The sequence below is a fragment of the Crocodylus siamensis genome, chromosome 7 (genome assembly GCF_052110815.1).
Source record: "Crocodylus siamensis isolate JL-2025a chromosome 7, ASM5211081v1, whole genome shotgun sequence".
In the NCBI taxonomy this organism is placed as follows: Eukaryota; Metazoa; Chordata; order Crocodylia; family Crocodylidae; genus Crocodylus; species Crocodylus siamensis.
Genome location: NC_143401.1, coordinates 63,845,419 through 63,872,307, shown reverse-complemented (window position 1 = coordinate 63,872,307; position 26,889 = coordinate 63,845,419). Strand labels below are relative to the sequence as shown.

At 40.3% G+C, this 26,889-nt stretch overlaps 1 protein-coding gene across 1 annotated transcript in view; it reads right to left on the bottom strand.

Annotated features, from left to right (window-relative positions):
- Nucleotides 1-26,889, bottom strand: part of PTEN (phosphatase and tensin homolog) — a 65,233-nt gene that overhangs the window by 16,434 nt on the left and 21,910 nt on the right. The window contains exons 3-5 of the mRNA XM_090056528.1: nucleotides 18,339-18,383; nucleotides 9,091-9,134; nucleotides 4,226-4,464 (exon numbers count right to left, since the gene is read on the bottom strand). Of these exons, the coding sequence (XP_089912654.1) occupies nucleotides 4,226-4,464; nucleotides 9,091-9,134; nucleotides 18,339-18,383 (328 nt within the window). The remainder of the gene's footprint in view (nucleotides 1-4,225; nucleotides 4,465-9,090; nucleotides 9,135-18,338; nucleotides 18,384-26,889) is intronic.

Sequence of the window (26,889 nt, the reverse complement as noted above, 5' to 3'; positions counted from 1 at the left end):
CAGAGGCACACGCCTGCTCCCATGCCCTCCCAGACTGGCAGTTCAGTGGCGGAAGCCCCACTCCTTCAGTCCCGTGTCTCCCCATCCCAGCTGGGCAGCTTGTCCCAGCCCCAATCCCTCCCTCGCTGTGGGGGCACTGATCTGCCCCCCACATGTCCCTTTTCTTCCCCACTCTGCCCACCACAGACTTACCAGCTGGAGGCATCTATGTTCAGCGTTGTTGAGGACTGCTGCCTGTATAGTCTATGGCTGAATCTCCAGATTCAAATCGGCTGAATTGAATCAGGACAGTGATCTGAATCACCGAATCATTGATCGTCCAAACCAACTGAATCCGAATCAAATATTTACTGCTTTGTACAGGCTTATTATATACCCAAATAGCTATGCTATATTAATGTGAATTTTTTCAGCATCCCTGAGGAAAGATTTAATGAAGTGGTATCATATTATTAAAAACTCAAAAATTGCCACTAAGTCTCTGGTATGCCTGTTCTTTCTTGAATATGGATAGAAAAAAAATAAAGTCTATATTACTCCTTGAAGGACCTGGAATTGTCCAACTAGACATGTTTTTAATAATTATAGGTAAGTTGTTCAGGTGTCAGTTTTTAGAACTGAACAAAAGTTAAGTGACACTTGAATGCAAAATCTCAAGTTTCAAAAACATTGACATGTAGTCTCTGACTGCTAACTGGTATTTCCTGAACTGAATCAAAGTATGTTGCTGCTCTTTCTTTTTCACTATAGCACAGACAGCATATCAAGAACAGCAAAGCCTTTGCAAGTCTTGACTACACAGTCCTCTGTAGGTACTCCACTGAGGTAGTAATATCAGCAGAAAACTGAAGGTGTAGACAAATTCAGGACACCAAATTTAACAGAAGACGTAATCCAAAAGTGCACTGAAATCTTAGATTGGTCTATCAGACATCAGTTCTGATATACTGGACACTGAATAAAGTCAGGTACCCAATCACAGCCATTCTAACATGATTTCAGAACATAATTTTTCATCTGCTTATTCAGACAGGACTATATTTAACATAATCATGATGTCAACGCCAGGGCATCCAGAGCTATTCCTCAAAAGTCAGGTGGAATGGATGGCATACATCCCTTGAAGGGAAACCTCTGCTAAAAACATTTCCACGGTCACTTCCATCTAGAACCAAACCTGCATCTATTAAGCTAAAACAGTACAGAAAACATGCGCCTTCTCAATGCCAAACCACCCCAGAAGTTTCTTTGATAAGATACTGGATAAAACAGAATTTTATTTTGGAATGGAAATAAGGAGGCAATGGATCTCCTGAAATAATCAACTCTGATGGTATAAACACACAATTCTTTTGTCCCTCCCTGCCATCTGCTTGCCTATGTTTAAAAGAATAGGGTACATAACTAAACCCCTTTCCAGGGGAAATGATACTAATTCTATGTAGTATCAGGTATCTGGTAATTTAAACACTCACTTCTAATCTGTTTCCCCTTTCCCATTTTCCTTGAGAAGTGTTAGACTGATTTCATGATAGAAATGTCAATCCATCAAGTTTTATGCAGGGGACTTCACGCTTACTCTGCTAGCTCTGAAGACAAAGTATTTAATAAATCAGAATACTTTTAACTAAACTGGAATGGCTCCAGCACAAGACAGGACAACCTGAAAAACTCCCTTTTAAAAACTATATTTTGCTGATGGCTGGAAGGCCTTTTTTCCACCACAGCATTATACAGGAGGAAAACGGATAAGGTAGAATGCTACCCGACTTTTGCCCAGAAAACTGTAACCTAGTTTCAGCATCTGTCATTTGTCTGATACAGTAAAGCATCCTGGAAAGTTTCCTTTTCCAGAATGCTTAAAGGGAGTTGCAATACGAGTACTGGAGACAGTACTCCTGACCAGTTAGAGTTAAACTTCTTCTTACAATTAGACTACTGTTTGCCACCTACATTATCTCAGTGCCACTAGATCTGTGAGTGGATAATTTATTTTGCACCTTAGCCACAAAATGTATCATTTACTAGTACTTGCACCATTCTCTGGACAATCTACAAACATCTTGGTACCTTGTAACCATAGCACCAAGTAATTTAGCATCAAATTAAAGTGTCAGTTTTCCTTAATCCTGTAAGTTTTGATCTTTGTTCAAATGGGGAAAGGTATTTGATCACCTTTGAGCAAAGCGTGGGTCTTTTGAGGCCTTTTACTTAGGACAAGAAGTCTGTTAAGACTGTTGCCTACAAAAAACTTCAATATTCTCTGGAGAGCAGTGCAGGAGATAAGACAGATCTATAATAGATATATGTATAAAAATAACTTCTGGATCTACATTTTAAGATGAAACCCATCTATAAACAGTATTTCTAATATTAGTTACCCAATTTGGATTTTTTTTTTTAAATCAGTGAAGGGGAGCTTAAGCACAGAAAGCTTAAATTCAAGATTACACAGCCCAAGTTAACTAAACCTTTCAGCTACCAGATCAAATAAAACACAATGTATCCCTAGCATTACAAATTAATAATTTTATTTCCCTCCTTTCATGTAGAACTTCATTATCCTTCTCCAAAAATAATTAAAAGTAGCTGTTTTTTAGAACTGTATGTTTCCTGATGTGATGTACATAACTACTTAAGCATATATTCTGTAAGACAACAGATTTAATATTCAGGATCTGCCTTCCAATTTTATGATGGAAAATCAAAAAAAACTGACTGAAGAACATAATTTACATGTGGGTTGCAGGTATTTTGGTCAGAGACTACTTATTTTTTACAGTGACACCCAAAACACTGTTCAAATGAAGCACAGTACCTGACTAACCATTCTGAAATACCATTTCAAATTCAAGTTACTCCAATATGTCCATTCAAAAGATTTATATTGAACCCATTTTCTTAATACCCAAAGTTAAGCTTATTGGGTTTGGGGTGAATTTCTGTATAAGAGCATGTGTGGAGGCAATTAGCCTTTAGAAGTTTCTACCTTTTTTGGGGGGGAGGGTGTTTAAACTCGAGTCACAGAAACAATTCTGGGGTTTGCAGAGAAGCCCAAGGAACTAGATTCGTTTACCAATCTAAAGATCGCTAGAGCAGCCATCTAATATGCTAAAAACAATGCTAACCAATCACAGGCCGGTTTAATCTGCTTTCTCATGGATCAGCTAGCCTTGTTAGTTCCTTAAAAGACATCCCAAGAAAGAATCTTAGGCCATCCACCCAGTAGAATGCAGGTGCTTATTAGAGAGCTAAACACAGAGATGAATATTTTTGTGCAATGTTACAGTAATTCTGAGACTTGCCCCAGAAAGGCCTGAATCTGACATTCAAAGGGTATATGTCTCTCTTAAGTACTTTATCAGTATACAAAAAAGAAAAAAAGGGAAGACAGCTCATTTAAGGTCATAAGACAAACCCCAATGTAGCTGGGAAAAATACAGATTAGAAAACTGAGGAGGGGGGGGGAAAGAAAAGAAAAAAATGGTCATCAACAAGAGATGGTCACAGTCAGGGGAAACAAAGACCCAATTGTACCATACAATCTTAAATAAGGCTGCTATGAGGTCTGACATGGGGTTAAAAAGTCAGAAGAATTTTCTATCATTACTACTTCTTTGAAACAAGGAATTCTTGTTATTGAAGGCCTGGTATAAGCAAGCAAATAGTGATGTACTCCATCAGACAAACTGGATGCAGTTAGCAGCATAGCTTACTAGATTAAAAATTGCATTCTTAAGGAACAGAAGCCAAGTAAAACAGAAGCAAAAAGTTATGCTGATAGTTAAAGCAAAATGGATATTGTACAGGTGGTTCAATATTAAAACACAAGAAGCACTGTAAGTAAAAAGCAGCAGCAGGTCTCAGGAGGATACAAAACTACAATAGTCCTATCTTCCAACTGGGTTGAAACAGTTTAAAAGGCAAGTTAAATCACCATCCACCAATTTTTATTAACAGAATGCAGAGCATCTTTTGAAGAGATAAATATGTAAGAGCAGTAATCAATCACTTCTCTTAAATATCAGAGACTAGGAACAGATTTTAACCTTGTTATTTTAATTATTCTTTGGAGTAATTTGCAGCATACAGTTTTAAAACCAAAGGGTTATTCAATTCAAGCAGTAAATCAACATCTTGGTACACTACTCACAAAAAAATATTTGTTGAAAGCATATCCCAAGGCATAGGAGGAAGGTGGAAAAAGCACGGGAAAAATACTCACCTTCTTGTCTCTGGTCCTTACTTCTCCATAGAAGTCTAGGGCTTCTTGTGCCTTTAAAAACTTGCCTCGATGTAACAAATATGCACAAATCATTACACCAGTTCGTCCCTTTCCAGCTTTACAGTGGATTGCTGCAACATGATTGTCATCTTCACTTAGCCATTGGTCAAGATCTTCACAAAAAGGTTTGATAAGCTCTAACTGTGGTGGGTTATGGTCTTCAAAAGGGTACTGTGCAACTGTAATAGAAAAAAAAGATTTCCAATACAATAAATTTAAATGTGAGATTTTAACTAGCTTTATTATATGGGCTACCTTTTATAAAAACACTAGTAAAAAACATCATGGACAGGTAACTGGATGGATTGTGTATGTTTGACAAGTGCATCTGACGAGCATAACTCTGAAATCCATAATTATAAGCTATTCAGCACTGCAGACTATTAAGTGTATATGGTGTACTCCCTCACAAATGCACAATTAAGTTTGGTGTTATCCAAATGCAAGGGAAGTACAACAAAGATAATTACACTGAAATGTATGCTCCGCTTTCTAGTTGTATAACCCAGTGTCCTTGGCAAACTTGAGAACAATTTTGCTCCTATCCAACAATATGCCTTGTGACAGGGCTGTCCAACTGCTGTCCCATGGTCTACATACAACTCCCTGAAAAGTTAGTAACCCACCCAGCCTCCACACCCCGCAAGCTGCTCTTGCCACAGTTGCTGGGCTCCTTCCTTCCTCCACCAGATTCTTCCTTCCTTTCCCCACTCTTGGCAGGAGAGGGTTGGACCAGGAAGTAGGACAGGGGGTAATAACAGACCACAGTATGAATACGAGCTGGCAGTGGGACACTGCAGCTAGTAGGGCACATAATACCCTGGCATGCATCAATCAATGCATCTCCAGCAAAACCAAGGAGGTCATTCTTCCACTCTACTCAGCACTGGTGAGACTGCAGCTGGAATACTGCATCCAATTCTGGGTATGACACTTTAACAAGGACATGGACAAGCTTGAGAGAGTCCAAAGAAGCGTCTTACCATGGCAAGCTATACAAGGAAAGGCTGAGGGATCTGGGACTCTTCAGCCTGAGGGAAAAGAAGGCTGAGAGGGGACCTGGTAGCAGCCTACCACTATACTAGGGGAATACATCAAGGGTGAGCAACTGTTTACCAGGGCTCCCAAGGGGAAAACCAGGATTAATGCCCACAAACTCCTGGAAAATCAATTCAGGCTCAACATTAGGAAAAACTTCGTCAGTGTCTAGACTGTGTAATAAGCTCCCTCCAGAGGTGGTGCAATTGCCTACCCTGGAAATCTTCAAGACCTTGCTGGGGTCACCTGACCCTCAGTTATCTTTCCTGCTTGGTGGAAGGGGCTGGACCCAATGATCTTCCAAGGTCACTTCTGGACTTGCAATCTATGACCACCTGCGTTATGCACCTGCTGGGGAAAGGGACCGGGCTGCTCCTGTAGGAAGAGGGAACCAGGCTGCCTGTGTAAGGGAATGGTATGTACAGATGGGGGGGGCAGGGAAGTGGGGAAGGAGGCCTGTCCACCTGTCTGCATGTCATGAAGCCTGTGCAGCTTGCAGCCCCTGAGTCTGCAGTCCATGCTTTGTACAGCCTATGGATTACTGGAAGTTGGACAGCTCTGCCTTACAACAAGCCTTTATTCCACAACTGTCATTTGGAAGTTCTATTTCCTTTTTAGCCAACATAAAACACAAATAAATCTTTAATTTGCAGAAGGCTTTGCATTAGTTTTGTTATTTGTGCTTAACGACTTATTATATGTTCCGGTTATGTAAACTTCTCTCCTAAGCAATGAGATTATTTAAGGTATAAAACAAAAGAGCAAATATACAATTATGTTGAAACCAGGAGATATTTTACAAGTAACTCTAGCACTATGAAGAGTACCACTCATGTATTTTTTTTTTTAAGTTTGCATGGACAGCTTATTCACCGACAATTCAGACAAATCCACTTGATTTTCTAGTCCAGCTAAAAGGGAAATGATAACTAACAGAAAATGAACACTAAATAAAATAGAAGGGTCCACAATACTTTACAGAATTAAATTAAGCTTTTATCCAGCTCAAGAAATGATCGTAAGCTGTACGGGTATATTTTCATATTACTAAGCTGTTTTGCATAGAAGAGTCCAAATATTCCAAGAGCAGCATAAGAAGGCACTTCAAACTGTTTTTGTACTTTAGACAGGTAAGAAGGAAGCTGAAATGCTTCTTTAAACACTACTCAGTGTAGCAGTGCAAAAATAAACTACTTAGATTCAATTTCAGATTTAGCTAAAAAACGTACATAGATATCTTAAACTGGAACTAGTCACAGTCACTGTAAGAAGGAGCCACAAAAACTGAATCTCTCCAGGGATCAGAAGGGACACCCTTCCTTGCAGAAAATAATCCAGAAGTATAGTAACTGCATCCTCTGAAGATACAACCATGGATTGGGGAAGAGGGGGATGCTATATTTATCTAGCAGGACAGTCTGAAGCTTTACATGGTCTCAGAGCCAGACCATGAAATAAAGAAAGGTCCAGGCTCCCCTCCACCACCTGTTAAAAATTCTGGGGAAACCCCTGCATGGAAACAAACTGAGAAAAGCTACAGCATACAAAGACTGAAGATATAACTAGATCCCCATATAAACCTAGCTTTTTGCCTAGAGACTTACACAAACTGTAGGCAAAAGCCCACTGTCCAAAGAGGACAAATGCCTTGTAAAGCACAGCTTTTATACAGTAGTTTTAGGGGGTTAGCAATATTTTTACAGTATACAGCTGTTTAACCTTAAGTATGGGCCAACTCCAACTTAGCCCACACCTTGGTCACTGGACCCCTTCTCCACAGTGCTGCTGCTTCACTCCACTGCTGTGGCCAAACTCTCCTGCTGGCCAAGGTACTGCAAAAGTCACCCAGCTCTGCAGGTCAGATAAAATGGCTCAGTCTGCTGGATTTGACCTGCCATCCCATGTTTTAGGATTGAGGGAAATACTCAGGACCTGGATTAACATCTGTGCTCTGAAAAATCAAGACATCAAAATACCCCCTTGCTTGGCACTCTAAGTTATTTTTTGAAGATCTTTACTACAGTTTTCTTTTCTGTCAGGGATGGGCAAAGGAAATGAGAAGCCTTGAGTTAGACTCATACATCAAATGCAGAACACTGCTTTATAATGATAAAAGGCAGGCAAACAGAAAAACTAAATGGTCTCATAACTGATTAAGCATGATGTTTATGAAATCTTATGCCTCTCTCGATTAGTGAATATAGAAGGTGCCACTCTGCTTTGTCTTCAAGTTGCTTCAGCTTAAGGTAACTGGTAAGGGCCTTGCCAGGCAGAGTGAATGGGATGAGACATAAGCATTAATATCTAATGTGCAGTGAAGAGATCTGAATAAATCAGTACTTCTTAGATTTCTGAAAATTGAACTCTTCATAACAGAAAATAAGAATGGAAGCAACCATGCTTCTCTGATCATTTGCAGTCAAAGGCCTAATCATTTTCACTTTTGCATCTCCTTCTCCCACCCTCAGAAATACTGGTGTCAAGCTTTAGTCTTTTTTTCTTAGGTGCCTAGATCGCTGAAATGCATGTATATAGACATTTAGATCCCTGGCAGACATTAATTTTTTCATATGATTAACATATGAAAAACATGTTAATCACACAGTAAATGGCAACATGCCACACACACAAATATTTAAGACGCGATAAACTGCCAAACCAACCACAAAATTATTACATATTAATATGGCACTTAACTTTGAACACGTCATGCAGACACCTAGTAAGAGCACAAGCATCTAAGCCTAGCCCAGCCCAGAAGTCTGGGTCTGAAGAGCCAAACTGGGGTGCTTTGAGACTGACATCAGGAAGCCTCAGGTGCCTGCTTTTCTTTTACTGTCTCAGGACAGCATGTGCCTGAGAATGGAGAGAGGCTACCCAATGTCAGATGTAAAGCACTGTGAGAACTGAAAAAAAGCAGGCATACAACCCACCTGCTTTTTTAGGGTCCCAAAGCAATGCAAGTCTATAAGGCCCTGAGGCAGCATGAGCTTAAGAAAGTGGAGATGCTCTCCAAAGACAAACTCATGGTGCCTCAGAACCTAAACAGAGCACACATGCATACAGCCTGGCATGGAGATACTCATTTCCTGATGCCAGGCTACAAGCCGCCAATAGGACCAGGACTAGATGGGTCCCGGTGCCAGGCTCTATACTTGCAGTCATATGACTGGGATCAGAGGGATTTTATGGCCAACCCACCCAAAAAAGAAAAAAATCACACATCCTGCCATACACATCTGGCACAGAAGGATGCACAGTTTTTGCAATCGGGCATACATGTCAGTCATGGGGCCTTAATGACAACATCTGGTAGATGTATTAGCTCCCATTTAGGCAAATGGAACAGTTCAAACCTCAAAGCCATTGTTTGTTTTCTCTATTACACAAAAAGAGAGCAATTAAATGAATTATACTCTGTTAATGTTCTATAGGACTTTTTTGGAATTGTAATACCACAAAGGCTTACATATTTAACAAAAGCTGAGATTCTAGAAGGCAACTTAGCATTGTCTGTTCCCATAGACATACTCCAGCTTCCAAGCTGAAATTCTAGCAATAATTGTCTTGAGCTCATAACAGTTAATTGCTGAAGACTACACTTTTTAGAAACTGTCAAATACTGCTACAAATGTCCCCCTGTAGAATTTCTAGTTATTACTCTTCTCCCTCCCAAATAGCCTAAGTTTAACATTATTCATTAGTTCAGAAAGAGGTAACTCTAGAAAAGAAATCTAACATTAATAAACCAGACAGTGCAAACTTACCTCTGCAATTAAATTTGGCGGTGTCATAATGTCTTTCTGCACATCTAAAAAGAAATGTTGGATTGTATTAGAATTCAACACAAATATTTATCTTATGCACATTAATGGGGTCTGTGCCACCTTGAAAGACAATAAGTCAAAAGAAACCACACATCTATCACCTGAACAGTTTAATACCTCAGCTAGATTTTACATATAAAATTTAGAATATATTGCTGTATAACATTTTCTAGCTGAGAAACAGTTGCTTACCCCACAGTAACTACCACTCTTCAAGTGGTATTCAGTGTTAATACCACTGCTAGGTCTCATGCAACATCAGAAGGTATTTTTCATTGTTCTTTTTAAAAGCAGCATTCACCGGAGCTATTCACACACACTATGTTTCCTCATACTCCAGTGCCAAGGCCAAAAAAGTGGAGTGATCATGATTCTCTGTTCAGAACACATTAATGAACTAGAATGAAGGCAAGATCACGGGATCCACACTGACAACATCTGCGGAACCGTTACTAGAACATAAGTAAACGTTTTCAATTGTGTATCAGTGCAGATCCCCCTGTAGGTAACTGACAAGCAGTACCCTCTTGATAAAGGGATGAACAACTAAATATCAACTGCAGTACTACTCTCTCACACTTCACATCTGCTATGGCAGTTAAGTCCAATGCATGATTTCAATGAAGGTCAGTGGGTTACTTCAGGTTCTACATTTGCCAATTTCTAAAATTAGCAATTTCTAAAGCATGTAAAGGATATTTCCTGAGCTGTACTGATGTCCTGTGGGTGAGATAAACCACAGTTTTACACCTCAAAGGAACACAATAAAAAACCAAATGAACAAACAAGTTTGTCCCCTGCATTTTTTTTCAGTGAGATGACCTGCCATTGCGAAAGACAGAACAGCCAAAACTAAGCAGCGAGACAGTCGGAGCTGTAGGGCTGTGGTGATATAGCAAATCCAGTGCAACTTCTCTCCTTACTAGGGGTGTACTAATAAAGATTTTTTGGGTCAATACCAATGGCTGACTAATAATGAGCCATATCAGCCAATACTGATCCAAATGCAGATATGCAAGCCTGGCAGACTGGAGAGAAATGGCCGGCTGGTAAGTCTGGGGGGAAAGGGAAGGGGGGGCGTAGATCAAGGCCTCACAGTGAGGGAGGGAGTGGGGTAGGGGCTGGCGCTGCCTAGCCAGGGCAGGGCAGGGGACAGAGCCGTGAGAAACTCGTCTGGGGGTCCCAGGGCAGGGGCTCCTGCTGCTGTGTGCACTCCAGGCAGAAGCGAAGGGGCCCTCTGGATCTGCACCTGGAGCGGAAGCGGGCTGCCATGGAAGGCTGGGGCAGCAAATAGTGCCGGGCTCTTCCTGGCTTGGGGACTGGGCTGGGGCTGCGCTTGGTGGCAATGCTACACTGTATCTACCTCATAGCTCCCCTCCCAGGATCACCGCCACCTGGCCCTAGCGCATTCCTGACCCCCCCCCCCCCACCTCCCCCTCCCAAGAGGCCAGTGAAGTCCTGGCTGTAAGCACACAGCCCACCCTTGCCCTGCATGCAGATCTGGGGGACACATGCCCCCCATGCTTCCCTTGGGGGTGCGTGCAGCAGCAGGAGCCTCCCCCCCACCCCAGACAACTTGCTCACAGCTTCATCCTGCAGCCTACCCCAGCAGGGCAGTGCCTGCCCCTGCCCCATTCCCTCCTTCACCATGGGGGCTTCAATCAATCTGCACCCTCTCATACCCCTTCTTCCCCAACAAACTTACCAGCCAGACGGTGCTCTCCAAGCTGCCAGGCTGCACTAATGGCTGCGTGCATGTTTCAGCTGCCCCCATACATGCAACATTTATTGGTGACATTACTGGCCACATCAGCCAAAAAAAGCTGATTGCCTATAGTGTCGATTGCCCTTTTATCAGTCTCAGTATGATATGGACTGATGCATCAGTGTACCTGTTCTCCTTACATAGAGAGTGCTTCAGTATAAAGCACTTGGGTTTACTGCAAACCACGGGGTGGATATACAGAAGTATGCATTCTGTAAGTCAAGAGTCACAAATCAAACTCAAGTCCATGACACAGGCAAATATCACCCTGAATGAACAGAAATGTTATGTACTTGTTTAGTCTTTCAATCTGCTTTCCTTCTAAAGGATAATTGATAATTTTATATTCTAAAGAATAAGCCTCTTCCTCATAATCCTCCTGTACTGTAGTTCCTACACAAAGCAACAAGGCCAACTCTTTTAAGAAATCTTTAAGAAGAGTCCTTAAGAGGTACAGGCGTGTGGGAAGGAGGAGAAAGAAAAAGGGTAGCTGTGGAGAGGATATGCACGACTCATTTGTCTGCTGTGATCATGATCAAGCCTGCTGGAAACGTCCCAAGCAGATTCTGAAAATATTGGTAGGTTTTACATTTGTTGTAAAGGGACTTCCAATTCTCCCATCAAATCTGCTGTCATGGGGATGGTGCTGGCCTTTTCTTCTGAGGGTATTCAGGCTCCTTACACTAAAGCCATGAAAAATGTCTTTTTTGAGGCTGGTATGATTTTGAATATAACAAGACACAACACAAACTCCTGAAAACTGCAGCATGGCCCTGAAGTCTAGAGCACTTCTTCTTCCCTATTACAAAGCTCCATACCCTTCAAAGACCAGATCTCTATAGCAGCTTGCCCCTTTTCTGAAATGCTTGATACTAACAACAATGTGGACTTCTTATTCTAACAGCCACAGCCTCGTGGTTTTGTCGGATACGTTCATGGCTATCACCTGGTTTCTACTGATCTTTAGCGTGAAAATCTGGACAATAAGGGCTTTTTTCCTGGCCAGGATGTTGTATTTTACAAACAGGGCATGCTACTTTACAATATGGAGCTGGGCTGAGACAAAGGTCCATTTTTTCAGTCCTATTCTTTTGAGATACTTTTGTGAACCTGGATTCCCTTTTGTACTTCTGCTGTCAGACTCAGCTTGAGCATGCTTATAAATGTTCAAGGCCCTTCAGAGATACCTGGTGCTTCTCTTCCACTCATTTAGCTGTAGACCGGGGCGGGGGGACACGGACACACCAAACAGACAGCTTGTGGGCTGAATTCAGACTGCAGAACCACTATCTGGCTAGCCAGGCTCCTGGAGGGTCACTGGACGTTGTGAGGGTGAGGCCTTCTGTGGAATTCAGGGCTCTTTGGTTCCACTAGCCATGACTATCGGTAGTGAGCTTGGCTCCTCACCACTAGACCCCTTCCTACTGGTGGGCCTGCTACTGTCGTCACCATGGTGGCTGCCCCCACACCCTGGACTGGATCCGGCCTGTGAGAAGCCCTGAAGGCGAGTCCTCATGTGGCTACCATGAGCTGTCAGAAGCAACTGAAAATGTAGGGACATCTGGCTGTGTAAAGAATGACCTAATAATGCTGCTGGTGATGTGGTGAATCCCCTACTCAAAATGTGAAGGTGGGAATCTGCTCCAGGACACAACAATCCCCCAAACAGAAAAGGTGTTGTACTGCAAGAACATTGGACAAGTGAGGTTTTGCTTGAGAAGGGGCCCAGAATTCCCTTCAGTCATTTACTGAAAGTAGAAGAGAGAGTCTCTACCTGTTATCAATGAAAATATGTAGCTCAATAAATGTACTACTAGTATACTTTACTAATGATAGGCATTGGATTCAGTTTAAAGACTCTAGACAAGCTCAGGCACCTCCACTGGTGGCAATAAGTACCAAGTCCTCTCCCCTATACATGATATCAGTAGATCAGACCTGGAGCCAGGTTTCAGAGGTTGGCTCTTTGGAGAAATGGTATTTAGAATCCTACTTGAGTGACTGATGTTAATGACCAGGTTCATACTCCACACAGCTCTGTCTGTGCCAAATTTTAGTTTCAAAGTCACTGGCATCATATCTATCATGGCTGCTAATGCCTTCTTCAATGCTTTCCCTTCTTTGGATTCCAGCATATGACATCCGCTTGAGGGAGACGTGGCCAGAGATCATTCTTTTGGCTACTCTCTGGATATTAGTAATAATTTCTTCTAGGTCAAAAGTGACTCTCGTGGACTCACAAGCATGTAATTTGAGCAAAGCATCCCTGGACTTGTGAAACTTCAAACAAAATCTAGCACAAAGAATCTGTTAAGAATACAGCTGTTTCCCAAGCAGATGAGGCATCGATTTTATCTGTATGCTGGAATGAGGTTGTCATGGTAAGTCCATGGCAATGGTTCTCAACTTTTTAGATTTAAAGCATTCAGTAACTTTCTAAATTTACTTTTTGAAATGGAGTATTGTTAATTCCACTTATTTTTTACTACAGAAAAACAGAGCAATTCTGTTCTAAAGAACTCAGAAAGACAACAGGAAGGTCAGAAATATTTCTGATGCTATGGATTCCTATGCAAAAATCTCTAGAGTTTATCTGGAGAATCGCGTGAAGGTGTCTCTGTACATCAAATGGTGTTAATACAGTATGGTACCCTTAAAAGAATTTCACAGCACCACAAGTCTCTGACAACTTATGTCTCTCATGAAGTGAAACAACAGATATGAAATACCTTGTGCAGTTTTAAGAGCATCAGACTCATGGCAATCAAAAATGGTGAAAAACAGATTTGAAATGCTCAAGAAAATAATGGGTTGGTAGGTTAAGTGTCAGGGGAACTGGTGATAGGTTAAAACGTAGAACAGTTGTGGCTGTGTGTTGTAATGGGAGCAGAATGCCACAAAGGACAGATGCACAGCCCCAAACACTCCTAGTTACAATATTCTGACAACACATGCAGGACCCACATGCATACCTATACTAGAAACCATGGCTGATGCACATTTTACATAAAATTTGCATACTTTTTTCATTTAGCACTTCAGAAGCATTTGTTTTAAAAATGCAATTAGAATGTATTTTAATACTATTTAAGGTAGTAGCTGAACCCCTGCCTAAAACCCCATATCCTTTTTACTAATGCCAGCAACCACTGTGTTTATGTAACCCTCCCTGCCATCAAAAATCCTGCCCGTTTTACTGTTCTCAATTTTTAAGAGGTACCCAAAATTTTAAACTGCCACAACTGAACTTGCTGCCAAACTGGCACCTTCTCAGTTCTATTCCCAATAATTTAGCTCACAGAAATGAAGGCTAAAAAGATGACAACAACCTATTTCCAGCAGGTGGTAGCACACCAGAGGCAACTAATCCCCTTGTAAAGAATGTGTACACAGAAGCAGAAGGGGTCACATTAATGAATAACTAAAAAGCTCCTTGCAAAGCTTCTCCTTTGAGCAATTACAGACTGAAGAGGATGAGAAACAAAGACCAGACTGGGAACAAAATGGGAAAACACTGTTTTTGGGGAGCTATAAACAGAAGATAAAAATAGAAACAGGTTAAAAAGGGGCAAAATGTGAAAATGAAGCTAAATGGTGAATATGCACAATACAAGTAACAGCAGCGAACAGGAAAAAGGGAGTTGACAAAGAGGAAACAATCACATTTATTAATATTTACTAGGAAACTGGAAGTTCAATTACTACAAACTATAATAAGGTTGTATCTGTCCAGTTTCAGCATTAGTTCAACTAAATCAATAATCAGTTTTCATAAAATTGATGCAGATGTCTGGTGTGCACACTGTTATAGGTGTCATACAAAAAATTAAAAGAATACGGTTACAAAGTCACGTACTCAGAAATTTAAAAAAAACCACATGCTAATGATACTACACTGTCTTACAGCACTGCTTTTTCCCAACAGGACTTCTGCTTCTTTTTTTTAAATGAAATGAACTCTCTTAACAACTCAAGAGTCTTGAGGCCCAGCATCATAGGGTTGTTCACTACTGGTTTTGTTTGTGGGGCCCCACACTATTCTCTATTCCCACAAGGGCCAAATGCTGGACCATAAGGACATTTACAGATTGTTTATCATAGATGTAGTAGCATTCTATTTTAAAATTCTGTTTTCATTCAAGGGCGTACGTTGTAGCCAGGTCAGTCTAAGGGCACAGGCAGACAAGGTTCTTTGGGTAAGTCTGATCCAGAAGAGCACCCACCAAGTTTATCAGGGGTGACCACCAGTATCTGGTGGAACGTTTGTTCACCAGAGCACCCCAAAGGCTGATGAGGTCAAACAGTTATAAACTACTGCAAGACCATTTCAGGCTGGATGTAAGGAAGAATTTCTTTACTGTCCGAACACCCAAGGTCTGGAACAGCCTGCCAGAGGTGCTTCAAGCACCTACACTGAACACCTTCAAGAGCAAATAGGATGCTTATCTTGCTGGGATCCTATGACCCCAGCTGACTTCCTGCCCTTTGGGCGGGGGGTTGGATTCGATCTTCCAAGGTCCCTTCCAGCCCTAATGTCTATGAAATCTATGAAACTGCAGATGCTTCCCCACCTGATGAAGAGTATTTAAAACTGAAAGCTTGCTAAGAAGAATTTTTCCAACTATCTAAGTTGGTCTAATAAAATGTATCAGATTTACCCAAAGAACCATGTCTGACTATTTTCATTCAATACATGGTTTTGGAAAAAATATTTTAAGCACAGTTTCTCACAGTGAAACTCCAGCCAACAAATGAATGTAGTGTTTTAGGAAAACCACTAAGTCACCTGAATATAGTCTAAAGTTAAACAAGAACAGAAAGTAAAATTGATCTTTTTAGAGCACAGTAGGGGTTTTTTGCATTGAGGTGAAGAAGACTGAAAACTGAGCTTCAAGTATGCACCAGCAAAAAGACAACCCAACTAAAATCTTCTACACGTCTGAAAAATTTGTTTCATAAATGGGTAACATTAGAAAACATTTAAAAGAGCATATTGACAATAAAAATATATCAAAACCACTTTTCTTATTACAGCTCTTCATTTTTAAACCAAAATTTCTTTAAAAAAAATCATTTTATCAATTGTTAAAGCACTGCACCCTTCACCTCTTCTAAAACTCGCAACTAATTCTTAGTTTTGGTCATAAGCTAAAATACAAACTGATCTAATGTTTTTGCTTCACTGTTTTTCCTGTCACCATCTGAGCCCATTTCAAATGACAAGCTCGATATTAAGCAGTTCAGCACTGCCTGATCTTGTGAATGATATCAAAGCCACACTTCACTGAAACTGACAGTTGAACTCAGCCCTAAGAAGCAGGAAGAAATGAAGTTATATTTATACTATTTTGCATTCTTCCAAAAACCAAACTGGTGCTTATAAATAGGATCAAATAATATTTCATGGGTGGCAGGCATGCTTTAGGAGGACAAAATAGTCTTCGGGTTGATCCTGACCATTCTAGTGCAAGACCTATTTAATAAGGACGTTAAGAGAATCAAAGCAATTTAATTTAAAACGTAATCTGCAAATCATCAACTCAAAACAATCTACTTGGCTTTGATTTTAAAAAAAACCCCAGAAAAAAACCCAAATGAATATTACAGGCTTCTACCTTTCAGAGAAGAGACCACATAAGACCACAAGATTGCCACTTGACAGACATCTCAAAATATCAATTTATCTCCCAAGTAAGCTAATAAAAATTCTCATGAATTTAGCTCCTGAAATGGCTATATAAAATTAGCATACTCCCCTTATATGTACACCGGGTAAGTAAATAATTAAAATTCAACAAAATGCCAGTATTGGTTGCCTACTGCTTATATTTATGACAAAACACCTTTATCTACATATTTCCACGTGCAAGAACTATTTCAGTACACAGTATTTTTCAGCTTAACTATCTACCCTGTAAGGTAATTGGATGCTAGTTAAGCATACAGAAATGGTGGAGAAAAGGCAGCTACTGGAAGCCCTGCAAATGACAGGAGCATACTGGTTTCACAACCATTTCCCCTGATTTTCAAAGGCTTCTAATAATGTCCCTGAAACTGTTAGAAGATCCGAAAGTGGCAGGAACTAGTCAATGTCAGGACTGTTAATCCCAGAGCACAGAGAGCACTGTGTACTCAGATAAGTGCACAGCCGTTTCAAGTCCCAAGGTTACACGCTTACATAGAGTACACTGTATCAAGGGATTTTAGAAACACTGCCCCTTTTAGGCTGTAAATAGTGCTAGCATGTCTTTAAGTGGTAAATTATATTCAGACTAGATGGCCTTCTAGACAGCCCACTAGTAAAAAAAAATCCAATAACTGGAACACATTCAAAAATTTCCAATAAAATCATTAAGTCCATTCCTACCTGCACCTTTTTGAAAGGCAACCCTACTATATTGTTTAAAAAGACATTCCATTCCTCATTAAGTTTCGCATGTTATGTATTTCTAATATGTTAAACTAGATATTAACGAGACAAACATTTTCTTTTATTATATTATAAGTACATTTAAGCTTTTAATAATTTATTGTTCTCAGTGTGACAATTATTGGGACTTGAACATTACACTGATATATTCAATTAATAAAAATAGAAAATAAAACAGAATTAAGGAAAAAGTAGTATTTTGGAAAACTCAGAGATCGATAAATCACAAGGATTACCCTTCTCAAATTCTATTTCTCCCTCTATTTCCTATCCCCGCCCTTTTAAAAGCACATACTCCAATTTCAACCACCACTACTGTAACATACATTATCTTTACATTTAAAAAATGAAGGAACAAACCCATTATCAGATTTTAAAAGAAGTTTCAAACAAAAGGGAAGTGAGGATCAAAAAAGAAATTGATAAAATCCCACGAAGTGTTTTAATATAAATAGTTAAGTAATACACAAACTACATCATTCAAAAAAGAAAATATTTACTTGTAAAAATTAAGACAACTCACCTCTGTCTGCTGCAATAACTTATTCAAAATAGTACACAGGAATAACAAAGGATAGATACAGATGCAAACAGGAGAACCTAGGCAATGATACAGCACTATGGAGAAGCAATAAGTAATAAGAAAATACATATTTTTCAATTTCTCTATAAGACATCATTAATATATCACAGAAGCCCTGCTGTGAATTACTTTTTCATTTCACCACATGGTTACAAGCTCTAGGATGGGATGCATGCCAAGTCATTTAAAGTAGATCAAGTAACATGAATCTATGCCAGCATTCCATTTAACCTCATCATTACAATTTACTAAATGAACTAACAGTGCTCTCAATCGTTTTTCTTGAACAAATTGTTTCAAGAAATCTGTAAAACAATATCTCAAACTGTCTCTGTATAGAAACCACTTTCACTTATAAGCTATTTTTAGAACAGGGCATTTGAAAGGTGTAGACATAAGAACATACTTACAGATTGTATATCTTGTAATGGTTTTTATGTTTTGAATCCAAAAACCTTAAAAGAGAAAAGGCAATGTATATGAATATATTATGTTACTATTATTTCAAAGATACCTTAATACATTTCCAGTATCACCAAAATATTTTCAAACTAGGCCTGAAGTTCAGGGTAATCCCCTCAGTATTTCTTGAAGGGGAAAAAACAAAACAAAACCACCCCCCCCACAAAAAAAACCAACCGGGGGGGGGGAGGAGAAAGGATCCTGTAACCCTTGCTCATACAAGCAGCTCCATTAATACAAAAATAGATACTTTTGTAAATAAAAGATAAAGGATTAGGTTGTCACTGTTAACTACAATTTATGTTTGGTAGTCACACTTCATTGATCAGCAGTGTAGCGCACTGATGCTCAAACTTTTAGCTCCAAGGGCCAGATGAGTGGCATGTGGGCAACCCACAGGCCAATCCCTCATGGGGTCAGCACCTGCCCCAGCCCTGTGCATACCATTTAGTGTTCAGGGTCACACACTATCCGCCTGGCCGGGGGACACAGGTCCAGAAATCTGCCAGCAGTCGAGCAGCAATTAGCACTGCCACCACTCCCCTGCTCCTAAATTTCTGAGCCTCTGGAAGGCTTGGCAGACCATGCGAAACAGCTTCATGGGCCAAGCACTGAACACCCTGGACGTACTACATTTTCAGCTCATGTATATATTAAAACGTAAAATTTACATTTTTATAAGAAGTATGAAGGTTAAACCCAATATATTTATTGTAAAAACAGTATTTCCAACTTAATCATACACTTGAAACTTTTTATGGGAAATATGTTATCTATTGAGCGATTCTATTACTGATTAATGCCACGAACCAAGAATTTAAAGAAACAGATTCTAAGAGATATAAATGACCATTATTAATAGAACTTTGACCTTCCCGACAAGGCCAACAAAGGTGCCTGGAAACAGTGAGGAAGAACATTATGGTTAGGGACCTACTCAAACTGCAAAAAAAATGGCAGTTTTCGCAGCAACCACAAAAAACCAGCAGTTTCCACAATTCTGTGCAGAATCCCCAGAAAATAAAACCTTTTTAAAAATAAAAATGCCAGCTCACCACCGATAGCCAGCACCTGCTGCAACCCACTGGTGGGAGAAGGGGGAAAGCGGGAGACAGGACAGGACACACCACTGGCATGAAGTGATGCAGCCAAGATGTCAACCACTCCCCTCCACTGCTGACTGGTTGAGGGCTGCCTTTTGGGCAGTCCTATCCTACTCTACCGATCAGTGGCAATGGGTAGGAACATAGGAAGGGCAACCCTCCCCACCAATCAGTTTCAGGGTTGGAGCAGCTGTAGTAAGTCTGGGAAAATGGTGGCTGGTGCTATATTCCAGCCATGAAATTACACATCTGCTGCCTCGATTTGGGATTTTTAATCATCTCAATTAACACAATTTAATCACTCAACTTCCCTTCCATTTGTGGAAATGTAATCCTCTGCAACAGCCTTAAATATTTCATCTAACAGCCCAAGGAAATTACTTTGGGCTAACTTGTATACTTTATGCTGAATTAATGGAGGAAGGAGAATATATCCATTGTGAAGTTAACTAAGTCACAGAAGTCAGGAGGACACAGTTTACGTTTTCAGAGTATTCTTACCCATATCTTTACCACTACTATTCATTAATGAAAATAAACGTTACATGCATAATTTTCACAGACCTCAGTTAAGACGATGTAAAGTAGACTTGCCGATTTACTTTTTCTCATGTCCCAAAATAAGTCTGAGGCATTAAGGTTGCAAAACTAAAACCAGATTTTTTTTTAATACTTCCTTCAATTGACATATTTCTGTCACACACAAAAAAAAACATGGTGGAAATCTGAGGCCAAATTTAATCAGATTTTTTTCCTTTAAGCAGCCCTAACTTGTACCAAGTTACAGTCAACAGAAGAGAAAGCCAGAACCTAAAACCAGGATGCCAGATTTCTAGTTCTCTTCTCTTATCACCACACTGCTCTAAAATCTGAAGCTGTAAGTTTACCTGAAGTCCTCAACTATTAAAAAAGATCATGTTCCCCCTGCTTTGTCCCTGCCTGTTAAGATACTGCCCCAAGACTTTTCTCTTATTAAGCAAGGAGGAAGACAAAAGCTATCTTCTCTATGGTGATGCAACAGAAACTCTTCATGCAGTAGCTCTTAGAAATTGAAATTGCCATGATTGTGTGTGTGTCACCTAGCAGTGTTCAATAAGAAATAACATGCAAATGTTTACACTGAACATCATCAACAATGTGTATTTGCACATCAGCCAAAAGGAATTTAATTAGCCATGGCAGAACATGCTGTTCAAAATGAAAAGAAACACAAGCTACTAAAATCCTGGAAAGCTGAAGCAAAAACAAGCTCTAGTTATCAGTCATAATACTCCAGAAGAGCCTAGAAGAACTTTGTGGTTAAACTGATGCGTTAAAATAAGAACAGATGTGAGTAGACATCGTGCAATACTGAATCCCAGACCGCAATTTCATCCATGGAAAAGGAAAAAAAAATATTTCAGAGCAAACTACTATTGGCACCTTTGTTGGCAATCTCAGGGATGTCAAGGAACTCTGTCAGGAAGGCTCATTCCTATAGGTAACTCCACCTAAATAAAGCTAGAAGGAGAACAGGGAAAGCTGAATTTATTTGTGCCAGTAATTTTAGTTTTATGGACAGATTTTCCAGTATCCAGAATTATCAAATTAGGCATTTTTTAAAACCCTAAATTAACAAAATACTCATTGCAGCAGTAGAAAAAAATATTGAGTGGCTGTCTATGAAAAGAGTATGTTTCTAGCGACAGAGTATTTGCAATATGATACTGTCATTAGTAAACTTAACATGACACTGACACCAACTATTCAGAAAGTATGTTGGCATGTCCCCAGAGCCCTTTACTAATTTATCCCGGACCTTGAGCAAATGTACCTTGTACATGAATTTTATAGAACATTTTATTAAACTCAAAGAAAATAAAGATTTTAAAAGTGAAAGATAGTTACTCCTGCTAAAATATTGCAAGTTAACACATTTGTACAGTCATGCTTCCTGTTTGAAAATGAGGAACTCAAGATAATGTAACTTAGGTCACGTCCAGTTCCTCTGCAGCCATTTAATTCACACACTTTTCATATCCAGAAACAGCTGATTGTGTTATGCTACTGGCTTTGCAAAATAGCTGTTTGCAAAATTAGTTCCTCCATGAACTAATACACCTAACTTTTAAATGATGGAATTAAGTTCCATTCATCTAACTTTAAGGTCTAATTTACAGACAACATATTGCATTTATATACTTAAATAAATTTTACTTTTCTACATTCTAAAACTACTAGGGTCAATATACAGAATTGTGTAAGACTGTCAGTCAAAACCAAAAACATTAAAACTACTTTCATTAGCATGCTGAGTAAAAATTTCCAGCCTGATTTTCTGATATTTCATGTCTAAAATCTTTTCTGAAGTGTGTCTATGTACACACACACACACACACACGTTATCCAGAGGAAAGATGCAAAGACCAATTGGCTTAAGTGAAAGCCGGAAATTACTTGAGATCAGAAATACCTTATGGAACACCAAGACAGATCTGCTCTTTGTGCCCATGTCTCCAGGCATTTCAACACAACCAGTCGAGGAACACACAGAAGTATTCCACATGTGCTCCATGTGATATCCCCCAAAACAAGGTTTAACCTACGACATATGTAATGTTCTTTTCAGGGAACAGCCTGTATGGTATTTCACCACAGTATTCCCTAGCATAGTGCTCAGACCGAGCAGACATGGCCATAGATATTGCAGACTGATACAAAGGGACAAACAGAGTTCTATGCATCACTCCTCAAATACTCTCAGAAAGGTTCAAAACACTGGTGATTCAAGATGAGGGTGATTCTCATCTGGGAAGTGTATAGAACAAGCTTCTCAGGAACACTATTTTCTAATCTTATTACTTCAATTTAGCATTAAGGAACAAAAAGCAAAAATTGATGCAAGTGAAGCTCACTGAGCACTGCTTGAAATGAAGGTAGTCTGCTATGAAAAGAATGATGATTTTGCAGATATTTTGACAGTCATGCATAAAAGTGATTCTTACTACAAATTTATTTTGCTTTCCACTAGAATCTTCTGCATTTCATTAGCCAGTACAGAAACTTGAGTTCAGGATGGAGAACACAGCTGTAGTCTCCATCCTGGCCTGCCTTGCCCTGTGATATCAAGTCTCCAACACTGGAACTAATGACAAATAGTCTGATCACTGACAGTGCCTTGTCAGGATGATGCTACTTAATACAGTAAAGCTCTCCTATTTTACCTTGGTGTGCGGTATGAAAGACCAGACAAAACTCACAGAGGAGAACTTGAGATCAGCCAAGCAGGCACCTATCTGTCAGTTTAGATTTTCTTCTTGCTCGGGCAGAACTAGTAGCATGTCTTGGGCCAACAGTGGCACACACCTACAAGACATTTTTCACACCCCTGGAACAGAGGTCCCAAGATGAAGTCCTTCAGTGGCCACTCAAGTACTACACTTCGTTCAAGTCATTAGGAATGCTTCTTTTTTCTTTTTTTGCCTAACAAAAAGCAAAGTGGATACGTGAATATTACCTTTACTCATATGCACTATTTTCACTTTCAAGAGAGAACTATCATCTATCTGTTGAGTAGATGTGAAGTATAGTAATGTGATGCCTGTGAGTAGCTGCAAACAGCTCTACTGAGGTAGGAAATCATTTCCTGCAAAGTGGTAAATGCTGAATTCCTTTGGAGTTCAGCATGCAAACTGCATGGAATAGGTAAGCTTCACATTGACAAACAGAGCAAATGTGAACAGCACTGAAAATGGTAATATCCAAAATGGGCCGCCTTTGAAGCCTGGTCCCTAATCTGTCAACCACTTCAATAAAAAGAAGCAATTTTTCCAGAACACCAATGTCCATCTCAACAAGATTAGGACACACTTTTCTAAGAGATGTGGCACACATGTCTGTTATCTAACAGTCAGTTTAGCATCAATTTGAAATTGGATACACAAGGAATAAGCTTTCATTGGTTTGGGTGTTTTTGCTTTTGGTGTTATTGAAGCAATACCCATCCACTCAGTATGGCTATGCTGCACAATGCAACAGAGAAATGTCTCATGAAGTGTCTAAACAAGTACAGCTACTGTAATGCACAGCACAATGCAGGCTAGTTTACTTGCTTCCTTTTTCTGTGGCTGTACTACCCAGCTGAGGAGAGTGATTCAGGTTATGCAAAGCTCCGTACTACCTACTATGCTTACAGAGAAGTTGTTCTCAAACTTATTAGACTCGAAGCACCCCTTGGAAAATGCCAGCTCTTAGTTTTCATTTTTTGACTACAGAAAAATACTAAAGCAATTCTTCTGTTTAAAAACAACAACAACAACAACAAAACACAACAAAAAACAAAAACCTCAGAAAGAACACAACAGATCAGAACTGTTTTTGATATTATGGACTCTTATTTGAAATACTGGGTCTCTCTCTTGAACCATGTGTAGGTGTTTAGACATCTAACAGAGCTAACACTATGGGCACCCCAGGGTGCTGCAGCACACTTACTGTGAACCACAACAGGTCAGAATATTTTTAGCATTATGGATTTCCATTTGAAACCTCTGCATTACTTTCTGAATCAGGTCTACACACCTATCAGGCTTGCTAACACCATATGGCACCCTTGAACCCATCTCAAAACACTGCACAATGTCATAGCACCCTGGTTGAGAATCACTGCTTTGGAGTTTCTAGTACCCAAACTAGTTTGCTTAGAGTTAGTGCAAGCATCTCAACACTGGCTTTTATTGTACAATGCAGAAGAAGTCTCAACATCTGAACACACAGCAGAATGGAATTTTCCAATTCTTGGTCTGAGAAAGTAAATACCTAACATAAGGTTTCCAGAGCAAGGAAATCCTAAAATTAACTGCCCCGTATCACCCAGCGAAAGTGAGAATGGCTACTCTGGAAGGCTGCCTCACCTAGTATCAGACTAGGATTTTTCTGGAACTAATGGTAACACCAGGCTGAGATTATCAGCAGTTCTCATTGATCTTTTCTTGCTATCCAGTGATGAAACGAAGAAAGATACCAGAAGTGTTGCCAGGTGAAAAGGAGATGCAAGGATTACTTCAATTTTAGAGTCATCTGGTGAAGAAGGCTGGGAAGCGACAAGATCTCTCATGGTTCCACATGGAGATGGAGAGAACTGTTCTGTATTACAGGGAGGGATCACTAATTTACTGTCCATCGGGAAGAGTTCAACTTCTATAGATTCATAAGAATAAAGAAATAACATCTAGGGAAGCCCAGAAAGATTCCCATAAGGTAAAGTGAATATACGAACACTGAAAACAACCTGAATTGACTTTAGTAGCAAAATCAGCTCCCTTATATGGCCATAAAAAAAAAAAGATGCACCTGACCAGACGCAAAGATACAACCCAGAAATTTTCAAGCCTCCATGCCAGAAAAAGTACATGAATGGCTGAGTGAGAATGTATGCTTAATTTGAAAGTTAGAGAACAATTTCTGGTCTTGTCTTCAAGTTAGTATTTGCATCAGATTTAAAATATATTCAGAAAAAAGTATTGTATGCACTAATTGCACCTCCCAGAAGTAATTTATCCAGAAAAACAAAATGCAATTCCTCAGCTAATGACTACTGCACAGAAAGGTTAAAACAGAAAACAAAACTATTCGTAACACTAAATCAACAACAAGCTTTTTGGACAAAGGTAAAATGTTTCCCCTATAGGGTACTATTCTTCACAAATTATGGTTTAGAACAATAGTGCTCAACCTTTTTTGGCCAGCAGCCCAGATGGGCAGTGCCTGATCCCTCCAAAAGGTGAGATCTGACAGGACCTCATTTGGCTGCGCAGGGGTAGAGAAGGGGGCAACCTGGCCCTAAATCAGTTGGGCAGTGGAAGGGGACTTGATCTTACCCAGCCAGGCCCTGCAGGGGGAACAGGGGGGGAACAGGGGAGGGGAGCTGTGACCCAGCCCCAATCCAGGTCCACAGCAGGAAGGGGGCACGGTTCAACCACAACCTGGCCAGATGGAGGGAAGGGGACATGGGTTGGCCCTGCAAGTGGGGGAGCATGGAGGGAAGGAGTGAGTGAGGCCTAGTCCTGAACCAGCTGTGCAGGGGGAGGGCACACTGCCCCTCCCTGTAGCAGGAAGGGGGTATGGCTCAGCCCCAACCTGGCTGGATGGAGGGAAGGCGGTGTGGCTGGGCTCCAAACTGGCAGTGTGGGAGGAGGGTTGTGGCCCAGCTCCAACCTGCTCTGCAGAGCTTAGAATTTGGCAGTGGGGGTGCATGGCATTATTAATGGGCTCTGCTCTCTAGCTGCCAAATTTTTCAATTTGCGGTGAGCCCCACGGGCCAGATTCCAAGGCTCCATGGGCTGCATTTGGCCCACAAGCTGGAGGTTGAGCACCTCAGGTCTAGAATGCCGAAGTACTCCACTAATAGGCTGTTATTTAAAAGGAGTCCTAGAAAGGCAGGATGATCTTGGATATGAAGAACAATGGGACAAGCTACCTAGAAAACCTATGGAATTTCCATTCGCTGGAGATTTCAAGAAGAGACTACCCAGGCATCTACATGGGACTGTTTAGAGACAGCAATCCCAGATATATAGATTTGGACTAGAAGAGTCTGAGATCCCTTCCAACCCTAAAACTCAAGAAGCCCTGGACTTACTGGGAATATAAAGCACACAAATATACACCATGGTAGCTCAAGAGTTGCTACTGAATCTGACTACATGACCCTGCTTCCCAAATCCTAAAAGCTAATGCTGACCTCCAACCCCTTTATTCCTCATGAAGATCTGTTAATGGACTCCACATTGTTTTAGACACACATCCCCACACAGTCCTTCAGAGGACCTGTGTCCTTCTCCTGAAATCCCATGTCCGACATTTTACAAAGTACTGTTTTAAGGAAGTACATCCAACTATACTGGCATTGTGTTTGTACATCTGGAGTACTTTTGCATCTAGACACAAAGACCTATTCACAATGCAAACTATACAGTTGCCTATTTCAGTACTGCCAGCCTGGTGCTCAACATAGCTAAGCTTCCGTAGACAGTGACAAAGCATGTTAAATCCTTTACTCTTAGCTGAGATAGTGTTTAAAAACAAGCATTTCAGCTAGGTATTTGGGGGCCACATTTTTGCCACCCACAAACTGCACCCATTTATATGCTTTAGTGTTCAACTATGCTCAATATCAACCACTTAAATTAGTTGTTAAGCAACTGGTGTTCATTATGGTTTAATTTTCTAGGACAGACAACATCAGAGAGCTCTGAAAACAGACACTATTACATCTCTTCTCCAGAAAAACTGATTCCTAATGTTCGAAATAATACTGGAAAAATCTTATTTCAGTTAAACAGTGCTAAAGATTCCCCAGTCCCCAAAAATTTTAAATTGGGCTTTTGATGTTTTTAGCGTGTTTATGAGCTAAAGA